Source organism: Branchiostoma lanceolatum, chromosome 9, assembly GCF_035083965.1.
Source record: "Branchiostoma lanceolatum isolate klBraLanc5 chromosome 9, klBraLanc5.hap2, whole genome shotgun sequence".
NCBI classification, from domain to species: Eukaryota; Metazoa; Chordata; class Leptocardii; order Amphioxiformes; family Branchiostomatidae; genus Branchiostoma; species Branchiostoma lanceolatum.
The window spans coordinates 14,840,899-14,855,467 of record NC_089730.1 but is presented as its reverse complement, the minus strand read 5'-3'; the positions used below and the strand labels follow the sequence as shown (position 1 = coordinate 14,855,467).

The 14,569-nt window shown below is 41.8% G+C and overlaps 1 protein-coding gene across 1 annotated transcript in view; it reads right to left on the bottom strand.

The window, feature by feature from the left end:
- Window positions 1-12,924, bottom strand: part of LOC136441378 (nuclear receptor subfamily 5 group A member 2-like) — a 90,704-nt gene extending 77,780 nt beyond the window's left edge. Inside the window, exon 1 of the mRNA XM_066437636.1 lies at window positions 12,699-12,924. Coding sequence (XP_066293733.1) covers window positions 12,699-12,909 — 211 coding nt within the window. The 5' untranslated portion in view covers window positions 12,910-12,924. The remainder of the gene's footprint in view (window positions 1-12,698) is intronic.
- Between the last annotated feature and the right edge of the window lie 1,645 nt (window positions 12,925-14,569).

Genomic DNA, 14,569 nt, shown 5'->3' with positions numbered 1-14,569 from the left:
TAGCTTCAGTTAGGAAGCTTTGGTATTTGGAACTGTCTTAGTCGATTTAATGCGTTTAAAGTTCATCCGGATTATCGTCAGTCCATCCTAGCGACGAATTTCCTGTAGCAAAATCCCCGTCATGAAACAGCTACGAATGTCGGTTATGTTCTAAGCCCATACGATCTTTTCAATTTCTTTCAGCTATTTATTGTAATATCTCTAAATATCTCCGGTATTTCAATACCTCACGAGCGACCAAAAGATTGCTCAAAGATATAGCAAATAAATCCCACAAACGTTTGTCAAAGCTATATCTATCCGGAGTGTTTGTGCATATGGAGTCATGGATTTCAGTAATATTATCGTAGGCTTTATTTCCCTCCCTGCCGGTGTATATATGCTTACCTGTGATCCCCCACACAGTGCAGCGTACTTCTCTAACCCACTTTTAGTCGCAATGCTTCATTCATGAGCACTTCTGACCCGCTCATTTGCATGTCTGGGGCACGGCGGACCCATAACATCTTTTCCTGGACACGTTCAACCACCCAAATTTGAGATAAAACAAAAGAACAGTCCATATACCAGTGCGATTATCACGCAAAGTGTAAGATTTGTACATTGAATATTCTTTCGCAACCTTTTTTGTCGCTCAAAATGGACGGAAAAATGTTGCAAACAAAGGAATATCGCAAACCACCGGGGCACACGGCCCAGTCAATACCCTCTTTGGCGATGACCTACATTTCTCTGCGCAGGCGCAAACTCAGACTTATTAGGTCATCTCCCCGCCATTGACCTACATTTGGAGTGCGCTTGCGCCGTGGGCCAGACTTGTCCCGTTTCGACCACGCAGCGGTGATTTTTGTTGTATTATACTAGAACACGGGACGACGAGTCGGACTTAACAAGCTATGACTCGGGATCGCTCCATTAAAAGGGTTAGAATGAATGTTCATCGCAGGCAAATGAAAATAAATGCATGAACATGTAGTACCTAGAGCGCGCAGTACATACATGCATGGTTATTGCTATACACTGCAATGTCATGAAATGTAGGCCATGTAAATACGATATGATAGCATTATGATATCATCATAGAATACAAAATGCTGGCCACGAAAGAGTCACTAAACAGGAGAAAGAAGATAAAAGACAAGCCAGTGGCTCGGAAAAAGAGAGTCTAGGGCCCCATATTTCTGTTTTATTATTTAGTCTTTGAGATCAAAATATGCAGGGTACTAACCATTGTTCATGTTTTGCCATGACTCACATATGTTTCATTTGTTGCTTTTGTCGGGACAAGGTAGCTAGTTACACTTAACAACGTATTAACGGTGTTTTGATCCAGATAGTGGTTACAGACAAATGTTTGATGGACGTTTTGACAGGGAAATGCGAACCTTAATGGACCAGGTTTTCAACGGTTCAGGATCATTAAACATTACACGTCAACGTAGTCACCACAAAAAAACAAGCACATCAATTCCATCCTTCATACATACAAAATAGACCCACTGTTTGTGTGTGAAAATACATCGGCAGTGCAATATGATTTTAGTCTATACACCTACATGCATGTACACTACATGACAGACGCGGTTTATAAATAGTTTCCCCCGAACCAAAGGAAATGAAACCGTCTTCTTTCTGGGCACTACATCGTTCTTCATTCTCATTCATACCGACACATCACCAGATCGATAATATACAGGTACAGGGCACTGACCCATAATGACATGTGATCCTTTGAATGACCACTGTCTAAACCCTTAAGTACGGTCATGCCATAAATGCCAGCGTGTATTGATTAAATGTAATAAGTAACTAGGGGTCATTAGAACACCAACCTTTTCCGAAGTGCAGTGATTGAAAAGATAAGCAGTGGCGTGGGGGTCTCTGGGACGAAGGGTCGAAAAATCTTGGGCCAACATGGTCGACATGGTCAAATTGACCTCGATATTGGCCAAGCGTATGCGAGCAAAGTGTAACCAAAGCGCGACCTCTATCGAGTTGGCTGTGAAATGCAACGGCACTAGAGGCAGAAGTTTTGTGTGCAGTTTGAAGCCAAACCGCGAGGTGACGTTGAAGAATTCAAGTTAGAAAACCATGTAAATGTTTTCTTGATTTATACCCAACTTTGCAAGAAACGTTTTCATCGGAATAAGTTATTTACTTTCCAAAGGGAATGTTGTAAGATAGATTAAAACCTTGGTGGCGCTTGACCTTTGCAGCAGACGCTACCAACGTTCCTAGTACTGTTGTTGTTGTTGTTGAATAATTTAGTTAGTTACGGTAGAACGCAGTCTAGGCATACATGTAGGCGCGTAGATTGCTAAATTGCTGTTCAAACTTTAGTGCATTCTCTTCTTCAAAGTTTCTGGGAACTTTTTTATATCCAACTGCTCTGCAAATCCCCACCTCGCTCTCTGATAAGTGAAATATAACTTCTTGTCGTTTCGGGGGTAATCTTTACAAATCCACTCATAGCACGCAGAGAACCCCTGCAGAGATGGCACGGCATGAGTCAGTTGACAAAGACATCGTCTTTTCCCTCGCTATTCCGTTTGCGCACTCGTGGCTTAGATTAATGACTAGTTTTACGCATTTTACGCATGTCTTGAGATTTCACAGCTTGTACAGTAATGTTGATGTGGAAAATTCGCTCCGATATGGTATAACATCATACCCAGAACTCTAATAGATTCAACGCATACAGAGAACCCTAACTGAGATGGCGATGATAAAGGATAGTCTACATTGTCACCAACTACACTCACTTTTTGTACTCACGTACGCTCAACTAAAGTTATGTTTTAAAATCGGATGCGTACTATAGATACACAGCCTTGCGCCTATAATATGAAAAATTTCGCTTCGTTTTGAAAGTTTGTCCTCAGAACTTCAAACAGCGTTTGGGGGCCGTTCGCACCCCGTGGGACATGCAAACATCCAAATGGTTCAATTTAGAAGTTACTTTCCATCAAGTTCATTGCTGGGCAAGTTGTGGGCCGATTTATACCTATTTTCGGGATCTATTGTTATCCTGTAACAGTAGCAGTTACGAAGTCCACACGATGTCTGTTGACTGAAAAGTCTGCAATGTCTTGGACGAACAAACACTAAACCACGCAGTTTGGGACCTTCAAGTTTTTACTATGGATATGATCAGTATCTATAACGTCCATGTATAAGGCTAAAACTTAACAAACTTTGGGGATCTTACGCCTCGTGACGTCACACTTACGCACAAGGAGACATCGTTATAGTTTTTGTGTGTTTGAGAAAGTTTTGAGACTTGTTTGAATCAAGATGCAAGCAAGGTCAATTGTACCCCCATTCGCCGCGCTCTCTCTGTAACCTAAAACTGACCAAAGCGCTCAATGAATATCATAGATTAAGAGCGAATCTGTTTTATCGTGTTTTAGTCATACTTTTACATTTTGTATGATATTCCAATTATGAAGTCAAGGTTTACACGAATCCAGCTTAGGTCGCAGCGAGGTCGCAGTGAGAGCGCCGTCTAGTGGAATGGGGGCCTTACGTAAAATTTCTACATTTGCTTATTGAAGGTTTTGAAATCATTCAGTAAACCGGTGAAATTACCCAAGATGCCTCTGACCTACAAATGTAGGGCTTATGGCTCTGACGTTTGGCCCCTGACGTCATGACTCTTACGCAATGGCGTGACGGACATTTTTCTTCACTCTTGGTTTCACAACGATTTACCCAAACACTTGGGAGGTGAATTCCACTCCTCCAAGAGACCTTGTACTTCAAAGAAAACAACCTCCAAAGTGCCGCGACTCGGGAGGCACGGTTTTGTGGAAAATGGACTCGTTTACGTCATATCAGGCAAGCTACGAGATACTTCACTGCTTGTATCTATTGGATGACGACGTTTATGCAAGACGTTACTATGACGACGGACATTGGAGGACGACATCGGAAGATACAAAGACGGCACATTTGAAGAAGTAAGGTGTTATCAAGAAGAGAAGGAGCCACCATCGCTCAAAACACTAAAGGACTATCAGAACACCGAAGCCACAACATCGAATAGACCTTGACTTTTATTATGTTTTCTCTTTCTTCGAATAGAGTTCATGGGAGGAGTCAGGGGAGGGATGGAATTTGTTGTTTTTATCGAAATATTGGCTTGTTGTAAATTTCCTATCCTGAACGATGTGTGCAGGTTTCTATTACAAGATACAAGATAACTTTTTGGAGATCACAGTGTTGCCACTGAATGAAATACCAATGTACAATGATTCAAAACAACGCCGCGTAGTTGTTCAAAGGATGCTTAGAGACACAAAACCATGTGAACAACGAAGAGATCCCATCGTTCACAAAGAAACTAAAAACATCCTGGAGTTCGTTCGTTCCTTCGTTCCTTCAGATTCTTGCTTATTGGCATATAGGGCAGCGAATTTCCTTGCAGGGTGTATTTTTACAGGGAGGGGTTGATGGCCATTCCCCTTAACTCCTCAAAAACGGAATCCTCCTTTTTACGTCCCTTCCGAAAGGCGGGTGCAGCACCAACCTAGATGTCCTGTCCAGGATTGAACCGGGGTCTCAGTTAGCAACTAATTCAAACGAGGAGCTATAGGAATAACCCTGAGGGTGTTGCAGAAGTACCTAATATGCGAACTGTGCGTACCTTTGTATGAATGTCCTGTCTTTACTTGTCATGTATTGTCACGGATCCGGCCGTACGAACGAACAAGTTTACACGACTAAACAGACGAATCAATTCGCTGTGCACATATTAGACTTCCCCAGCACGTCCCACCCTGCCCGTGGTTCACACGCATGTCCTGACAAGTTGTGAAAGTGTGACAAGCTGTGACCTGAGCCTGAACTTCCCATGCCTCCCAGCGTGTCCGGGCTCACAGGTGGCGATGCCATGTTTTCCTTTCCTGTCCCGGGGCATGGTGTGGAGATGTGGAGAGATTGAACGTGTTCTCAACCGCCGCTCCCTCCAACAGAGCATTTGGTACATTTGGCTGTGCTTTCGTGTGTGTGTGTGTGTGTGTGTTTGTTTGTGTGTGTGTGTGTGTGTTTGTATGTATGTGTGTGTGTGTGTGTGTGTGTGTGTGTGTTTCTGTGTGTTTGTTTGTGTGTGCGTGTGTGTGTGTGTGTGCGCGCGTGTTTCTCTGTGTGTGTGTGTTTGAGAATGTGTGTGTGTGAGTGCGCGTGTCTCTCTCTCTCTCTCTATTTATATATATATATGTGTGTGTGTGTGCGTGTGTCTTTCTGTGTGTATATATGTGTGTGTGTGTGTGTGTGTGTGTGCGTGTGTGCGTGTGTGTGCGTGCGTGTCTTTCTGTGTGTATATATGTGTGTGTGTGTGTGTGTCTGTCTATGTGTGTGTGTGTGTGTGTGTGTGTGTGTGTGTGTGTGTGTGTGTGTGTGTGTGTGTGTGTTTGTGTGTATGTGTCCGATAGGTGCCCGTGCACAGGATATCGCATTTCGTTACAAATGATTTTCTCATGAAACCGTATCGGAGAAAGAACGGAAAGAAAAAGAGACAAAGAAAGAAAGAAAGTGATAGGAAGGAAGAAAGATCTGCCTTTCTGTCTTTCTTTCTTGCATTTTGTCTTTACTCTCTGTATCTTTCTTTCCGTCCTCGTTCCTTTGCCCTACTTTGTTCATTTCCATGTCGTATTTTCTCTGTTGCATGCCAGTTAGGTTCCCCAGGACTCCGATCCTTAAACACTGTGCAATGATCACCTGTCTGCGCGTGTCCCCTGGTTACCAGCGGGTAACCACACCTACGCGGCGCCCACAGGTGACATTGAACTGTCATATCACAGTTCAGACAGCGAGTCATAGAATATACATCTGGGAATGTGCAAGTCTGGCTGTTAGGTACAGGTAATGATGACATCACTTGCACTGGAAAAACTTGCAGTATATACTAATAAATGATTGTCAGTAGTTATTGATAGTCATACTTGTCAGATTGAGATGCTACAAGATTTAGACGAACTTTTTGCATACATTCAGTCTGCCGTTCAGCAATACTTAAATAAGCTACTGCAAATGTTGCGCAGTCGACTTACACGGTATTCTCCACAGGTGTGAGAAAAGAAAAGGAAAGAAAAGAAAAGAAGAGGAATAGATGATGAGAATTTATTCTAAGAGGAATAGATTTTCAAGATCTTCCGTTTGCTGTGCATGTGTGCATGATACAGTTAGTGGTACATCATAGTGAATATAATCGGAGATGAACGTCGCTAAGAATGCTTTAGAGTCTACTTTAAGTTTGTTTTAGCTGATGCATCGTTCTTGTCTGGCGATGTCCTCTCCTATCAAGTGATGTCTATCTTTCTTGCTTATCCTTACACCATAACAATGACGTCATAAATTACCATGTCTACCCACGCCTTATCAACACCCTCATCACAGCGGCGTTATTTTCCTGACCGCTGACAAAACTTTCAGCTTTACGTGGCTATTTTGTCGTCAGCCCGGCCGGCGCAGGCGCAGAAGAACAGAGCGGGCACATCCCAAGTTTGGTCCCAGACGTGTTCGAAGCGTGTGTCACGTATGCAGAGAGTAAAGTTGAGCACAGTGTGTCTTAAAGTAAAGATGCTGCGAGTTGTCCTTGTCTTTTTTGTTTTGTCTTTCATTGATGTATGTCAGCGTAAGGCATACTCATACCATTGTTGCTATCACAATGGTTCTTTTCATTTGTAAACAAATAAATGTAGTAAAGTAACTGTGCCATTTCCATGCAAAGACTAACAACTTCATACGGCAATGATCATATTCAAAGGAAGTGGGTAAAGCATCACCTTTACGTTTTATTGATTTCTTATATAGGTTATCATAAGATAGTCTGTATAACACAAACTCCTGCTGTCCGGGGATTTCTGTCCCCTCCCCTTGGGTTGCGAGGCGGTTACAGGGCGGCGAGCGGTCACATGAGGCTTGATTGAATTCAGGCTAATCATAAGAGAGAACATCTACATGTATTTCCTAAAAGATTCGAACCCAGGACTCCAGGTTCGGCCTACAAACTGAAAATGACTCAGCGCCGGAAAAAGGAATTCCTGAGATCACTTCAAGAGGAAATCCGTCAGCATATTGTGCACTTCATTGTGTAGCAGAAAACACAAAGATCACGTTTCGTCAGTTTTCTACCAAGTGGGGCAAAAGCCGCGACGTCACCAGTTCGCTGAGTCAGGCAAGGCACCACAGCTGTCAGGGAAAGATGTGGAAAGTACTGGACCCGATATAGTATTCGGGACTTTCGGGTGGATGTCAATAGCAACAATCAGTAATAGAAAGTACAAGTTCATACCCGAAGGCTGATTGCAAGTACATGGTAGAAACATAAGGAACATGCATGTGACAATGGACAGTGATTGACAATTACGCAACTAGACAAACCTTCTATCGAGAAACATATCTGTCCAGTTGCTTGAGTAACGTTTGCATTGTGTAGCATATTGCTAGGATGTCTAACCTTCATCGACAGAACAGATGTATTTTTATTTCACTCTATACAAATAACAATGAATTAGAACAAAGATTCCATCTATACTAAACCAACGCAATGGTTGAAAGTAGAACTAGAAATGCTGATTTTAAAGGGCATTAGACACCAAAATACAACATTTTCTTATTATCTGAAATAGGAATAGCATCATTGAAGGAATATAAACGTTTAAAACAAATACGCATCCTTTTGATGTTATCTAACATTGAACCATCAGAAACCATACTTTCATGGATCCAGCTCTTTATTCTTATCTGATCTTCTCACCAGGTGATCACATTAATCAGTGACTAATACCTGCTCATGACGTCACAATGAACACGGCAGCCGGTTCGGAACCTTCCACAACGGCTTGTTTGATGAGCAAACAGTGCTTAATTATCGTGATAACATTTGATTAAAGGACATAACAATATCTATTTCGTTTTCTTGTAAAAATAACGTTCTTTCCGAGCCGTTGTGCAAGTTCCAAATCGGCTGCCATGTTCGTTTGACGTCATGAGCAGGTAAGTCACTGATTAATGTAATTACCTGGTGGGAAGTATCAAAAGCTGGAGGTATGATGTTTTCATGGTTCGATGTTCAATAACATCCGAAGTGTGAATATGTTGTGAAAATGTCTATGTTATTAAACAAAAGTATTATGTTTTATGTAATTTCAGGACATTCTTAATGTTGATGTCATTGGTGTCTTGTGCCCTTTAAGCATGGTGCTTTATAGTTGATTTTCGTCGAAGTTTATTTGTGAAGGTACAAGGGAGATCAATGGAATACAGATGTACGAGTGCAAGTCAAAGAACTATGATATGGCACCTTAAGCTGAACAAAAGTGGCATATCGAAATTATCATCAACCACCACATCGCGCTTAGACGGTCAACAAGCTTCAGTAAGGTCTTAGTTGGGAAAACGTGATTTTTAAAGATTGGCCTCGGCCTCGTTTCTCATTGGCTAATGCTTGGGTCACATTTCCCAGCCGGGATCCGGCCGGGCTGTTTGCGGAAACGAAAAATTAAAATGTATATCAATAAATATGCACTAGCTATGCTCTTGAATAATTTTGGGTACGTTTTGTGTTTTTTGTTGTCTTTTATATCATACTTTTTGTTCCCAAACACTGCCCGGACGGGCCCCGGATTGAAAATGTGACCCAAGCATAACTTGGACTACAGATCTTCCCCAATCTACTTTCACTTTCTTGATATTGCCACTTGCAATTTACAGTGTAGTTTTCTTTAAGAAGCTTAAGGATGATGGAATCTGGATGAAAATTACCGTCCTGAAATATCTCGACTTTGTGAAAATGTATGTGATTCTGAGACTGTAGTTCAATATATATATATAACCATGATATTAGTGACAGTAGCCATGTGTTTCGTTTGCTACAAGTTCATTTTCAACGCACAGTTTTCGTGTCCTGATATCTTATTTTCAATCTAAGAAGACCTTGAACCATACGACGAGACCTATATTTCTGACCCAATTCTCGTTATCAGAAAAAAGTGAAAGAAAATGAAATGTATACCCACTAGTACAAGTCTCACAACCGCCTCATAGAAAATTTGTTTCTACTGTTCCTTATGTTTAGAGACGTACCTGTAGCTGTAGCTCTGGTAGCAGCTTAGGCTTCTGGTTCCAATTTGTTGGTAACTGGGAGACCCCGGTTCAAATCCTGGGAAGGGCATCTCGGTTGGGGCTGTACCCGTCTTTCGGAAGGGACGTAAAATGGGTGTCCCATATTTTAGGAGGTGCTTCGAGTTAAGGGGAAGGGCTAGCAACCCCTCGCTGAAAATACATATCCTGGTACTGAAATAGAAAGGAATTCCACTGCCCTGTGTGCCACACACCACCGTTTGTATTTTTCGCCAGTGTCTTTATCAAGCCTCTGGTGGGGCCGACTTGTATCCCCCACCGCGGCCGATATCTAAAACTCCCCGCTCTGTCCTGATACCGGACTCGTTTGAAGAAAAACACCTCTTCTCTTCTGCCGATAACACCGCACCTCTAACCCGACAAATACGACAACACTTCTCCGCACACAGTTGATATCTTTTCTTATCAGTCTTTCAGAAGACATAGAACAAAATAAGAAGACAAGACAAAGTAGCGAGGAACTCAAGTTGCGCAACCAATATCCACGACGCTACTTGCACAGCAAGAAAACAATACTGTAATTCTTGATTTGTTAACTGTAACTTAATTTTAGCTGATTTAACTGTCACTAGTCAACAGTAAAAATTTGATCATCGCTAATATTTGATCACTAATGTTTGAGACAGTAATGTTTGTTCCCACCGTTAAAATTAAGTGCATTTTGTTCCAAACAATCGAAAGTTTTAATAAAGCCAAAGCAATTGAGTTGTGTCCAGATTCCCCACCCAAAAAAATGAGAGACATCTTAAGCGCCGCAAACTCATACCCTGATACCTTGACCAAAAGCGTTTCTTGGGGATAATTATGAAATAACAGAATCCCTTTCAAACATAGTTGTCTGCATTTCTGATATCACAGATGAAAAACACTTCCTGAGGATATATCTAGAACAAGCGACTCCATCTTTCAAAAACAGTCTGATAGGACTAACCAAAACAAACAAATATAGAATAGACCTCCTCACAGAACTGCTGATACGACAGATCAAATACACGTCATGAGGATGACTATAATAACAATGACAATGTAAATGCGTACCACCAATGTCTATCTGAATTAAGTACCAAAGTATATTCATTGCTCAAAATGGCTAACGCAGTAGCCGCAGAATCCCTTCTAGAAAATAATGACATTTTTTTCGAATATAAGTTTCATCACATCACGAGTGGGCGTGGTGTCGACAGAAGGTAAAGTTTGAAAGACAACTAAAAGACATAACGTTAACTGAAGTTGAATCAAAGAAAAGCAACTTCAAAACTGGTAACAGTTACTGCAGCTTCGTGCATCAGTACATAATTGGTTAAAGTTGATGAGGATATGGCGGAAAGCTCACCAGATATTCCACACCCCCCAAAACGAGTATCTACACGTGTCTGATAGTTACCCTACCTTAACAATACGCCCTTGTAGTCTCTGACGTGTTTGCTATCTGCGCTTACGTCTTATATGGACATATACGTAAATCAACAAGTGGTTATCTTAACACTGTCTAAGAGGAAGGCTAGAAACGAAAGATATGATGCCTAATACTTCTCTATCTACGTCTTCTCTTGTTTACATGCGTCTTTGCTTACAGAATGTACATCCAAATAATCCTTATTTGTGTTTTGAACTGCGTTTTCTTAGTATCGTTGCACTATTAGAGTTTGAAACACTTTGCCTACGGTGGTAGGATTATGAGTTATATCTGACATAGAATGCAGTTGAAAGATTCTCATATAGATTTCTGGTGTGAATTTTAGTATGTACGATTTTCATTTGAATCGTTGATTTCATCAAACTTTATCTTTGTCACATTCTAGCCACGCACAAAACACAGTTTTCTACTAGAGTTCACAACGTCAAAATAGCTTGTGAAAAAGTGCAAAAGTAGACTATGTGATATCAATCAGAAAGAACCGACGCAGGCGACAAAATTTGGATTTGACAAGATGCTAAGGCAGAGAGAAAGAGTCATAAGACAAGTTCTACCATTTGGACATAATGATATAACGTTATACTTTGGGCACGTTAGATATCAAATGAAAATTGGCAATATACAAAAGAAATGAAATAGATTTCCTTGTCCGTATGGACCTTATTAGTGGGAAATGACTATCTTCTCCACATCGCAATTTGCGTGTAGTATTCATACAAAAAACTAAACAAGATAGAAATGCATGGTCTGCGGTTGTGGCTACTGCATTTACGAAGGCATAAAAACGCCTAACAAAATTCACATACGCTGTGACCTTTTTGACCTAGCAACTTTTGAAGAACATGTTTAAAACCTAAACAGTTCTAACTGTCAAACAAAGCATTCCTAGCCTTTTGTACGGGGAATTACATGTTGTCGTATTTCGTACGTCTTTCATAGCTTTGGTTCAAACATGAGTTGTGGTACCTTATGAAATAGTCAGTGAGTCTAAACGATTCTGGGTGATGTCGGAAATGATTTACCGTACACAGTTTCAGTAAAATCACGATTCGCATTTCACCGTGTTTTCCTGAAGGACATAACCGGGGAAGCGTTAGTCTGCCCCTATACGCTAGTACTCTCTCACTAGTCAACGTGTGTGAGAGCGAGCCTAGTGTAGGAGTTCCCTAATTTGATAATGAGCTAGTAATGCGGATGGTACCGTAAGCTTCGAAAGATGTCCGTAAACGTCGGACATGTCTCTGTGCTTTCACTAACTAAAATCTGACTTGCCTAAGAGACAACTTGTCTGTGCCACGGGTCGCGCACTGGACTAGGCCACAACAAAACTCACTCTTTTAGAGGCGCAACAATATACTAGTAGATCTCCTGAGAGTGTACTAGAAAAAGAAGGAAGATAGAAATCAACACGCCACAACCGCGCTGCGACCAAAAAATTGACATATCGCTCAACGAATTTCATAAACAACCGACAAATATTTCTACAATTTTTTTGTCGCGGTTTTGTTGTCTTTTCAGTCATGCTTTTACATGTTGCATGATATTCCAATTATGAAATCAAAGGTGATACAGATCCAATCTTGGTCGCAGCGAGGTCGCAGCGCGATCGCCGTCTTGTTGAATGGGGGTCTTAAGCCCCCTTCTCACTGGACCCGCGACGCGTTGGCGACCTCGCTGCGTCCTAGATTGAATTTGAGTTAGCCTTGACTTTGCAATGGGGATACCATGTAAAACGTACAATTATGACTAAAAAGACAACAAATCACACAAAGCCGCGTAAAAAGATTCGTTTTCTATCTATGAAATTCGTGTAGCGCGGTGTCAAATCGCTCGGTCGCAGCGAGGTCGCCAACGTGTCGCGGGTCCAGTGAAAGGAAGGCTTAGGGCCCTGTCACACTTGTGCGTATATTCAAGTGCGTATGAGTTCCGCAGTAACATTTTCTTGGTAAGTAAGGTTTGTGGGGAGGAATTTGTTTTCTACTTTGACCCACCGTTGAGCAGTCTGGTTATCAAACCAAAGAAATCACTTATTCGGCTGCAAACTTAAACTAAACAAAAACATATTAATACGCAACTCATGCGGACTTGTTTATACGCACAAGTGTGACAGGGGCTTAAAAGCAGAACACGGACTTACCGAATCCTGGCCACGTACAAGTGTTGACTCGTGAGATATAGCCCGGCTCGGTCTGGAAGCTGTACCCAGCGCCGCTCTGGTGGTAGCTGTGCGGATGGTGGTGGTGGTGGTAGTCTTGAGTGGCTGGCGGCGGCGGGAGCTGGTTCGGCCGCCAGTCCTGCGTGTAGTACGCCACGTTGCTCTGCCCGTGGTGGTCGGTATGGGACAGCATGTTGTGTTCTTCCAACAACTTGATACTAATCGTACGAAATGTCAAAATGAAACTGCTATCAGAGAGAACTGGAAGTTCTGATCGCTCGACTTGGAGAGAGCACAAGGTCGAAGTCGTTTGAATTCAGCGCTTTGTTAGTATAGCCTAGAAGGCCAACTTTGAGATGTACACTCGATCAAAAAAATCGAGAGAGCGCTGCAAAAATGGCTTAAGAATCTCAGAAAATGGAGATAACGAAGAATTTGGGAGAACGACAAAATGGCAGTTTCTCTAAGAAATCCTTCAACGTCCCCCAAAAGTCGTATGGTTGCTTGGAGGTTCGTCTAGAAGCCACACGGTCTGTGCAGAGCAGGCTGACAGAGACTATGTTGTAGGATAGAGCACGTTGAACAAGGAACGTATTGTAAACTACCTCTCAAATACACCAACGATCAGCGTATGGTGCACGCCAGACAAATACACCAAGCTGTTTCACAATGTGGGTGTGATAAAAGAAAAAAAAGCGTATCGGGACTTCCAAATTTGTGAAAAATTCCTTCACATCATCATTCGCCTGGGAGGGAGGCATGGCGATGATTCATTGGACCACGGAGGGGCGAACTTGACCCCTCTTGACCCCAACTGGCGTCTCATTGCCAGCGCAAGACGTGAGCATTTGCAAGTTTTTACAGCGACGGCATCGAAACGTAGAGATGATTTCCTCATTAACGTCGGGTGTAATCAACGGTTTGGTTTGCCATGTTTCTGAAAGTGAACTTTCTCAGGCCCTTTCTTCTTCTTAGACATAGAATGTTTAGAGGCAGCATAAAGTTATAACTGTGACGTCGTCGTCTTCAAATGCAGAGTTATCGAATCATTTCAGACAGTGTTCTGAATACGTTAGTCTGTCAAGTTTGCATCATCTCTTTGCATCATCGCAGTATTACTGATGTTGCATCTAGCTTATATCCCTAAATACCCCCTTTTTTAAACATCTCGGATATATCTTACCCTGCGGATGTAGGTGAAGTAGTGTATCAATAAAATTGACAAAAGTATACGGTGTCTTTTTGGAGGTATTAACTGCCAGAAAATGTTGTATCTTGTCTATTCCAATGCAGTTTGGATGTATGCGCAAGACGTGGACTATAAGATTAAAAAGACGTTACGTTTTGATCAAACCAATTAACTCACAAATTTACAAAAGATTCATCCGAGCAAAGATACTGAACAGATGAATATAATGGATGTATTTCCACTGTATTCTCTTACCAAAAATTAATCCACGAGAACGCAAGAGAAATTCTTTCACGCATTTAAGGCTAGTTCACCTTTATCTGCTAGGTAACGTATATCCGTTGCCCTGTGTAACATATAACGCTGCCGTTGTCAACTCGACGGACGGCGGTTTCAAATTGCAATATTTTGTATCAAGAAGACAAGACAGGCACATAACATGTATAGCATACATGTAAGTGAAAAAGGTAATCTATAATGTTGACATGTAACAGAAAGAAATGATGGTTTATTGTTTTGCCAGATTGCTGTCAATCGAGTCTTACCAGAAATCGCCACGGACAATAGTGAACTAGCGTTACGTCATCTTTGTCTTCGCTCTCCGAGTTGATGACGAACGCAGCAGGCAAGACAGGACAACAGGTGGGTAGATGGTAGTCACGTG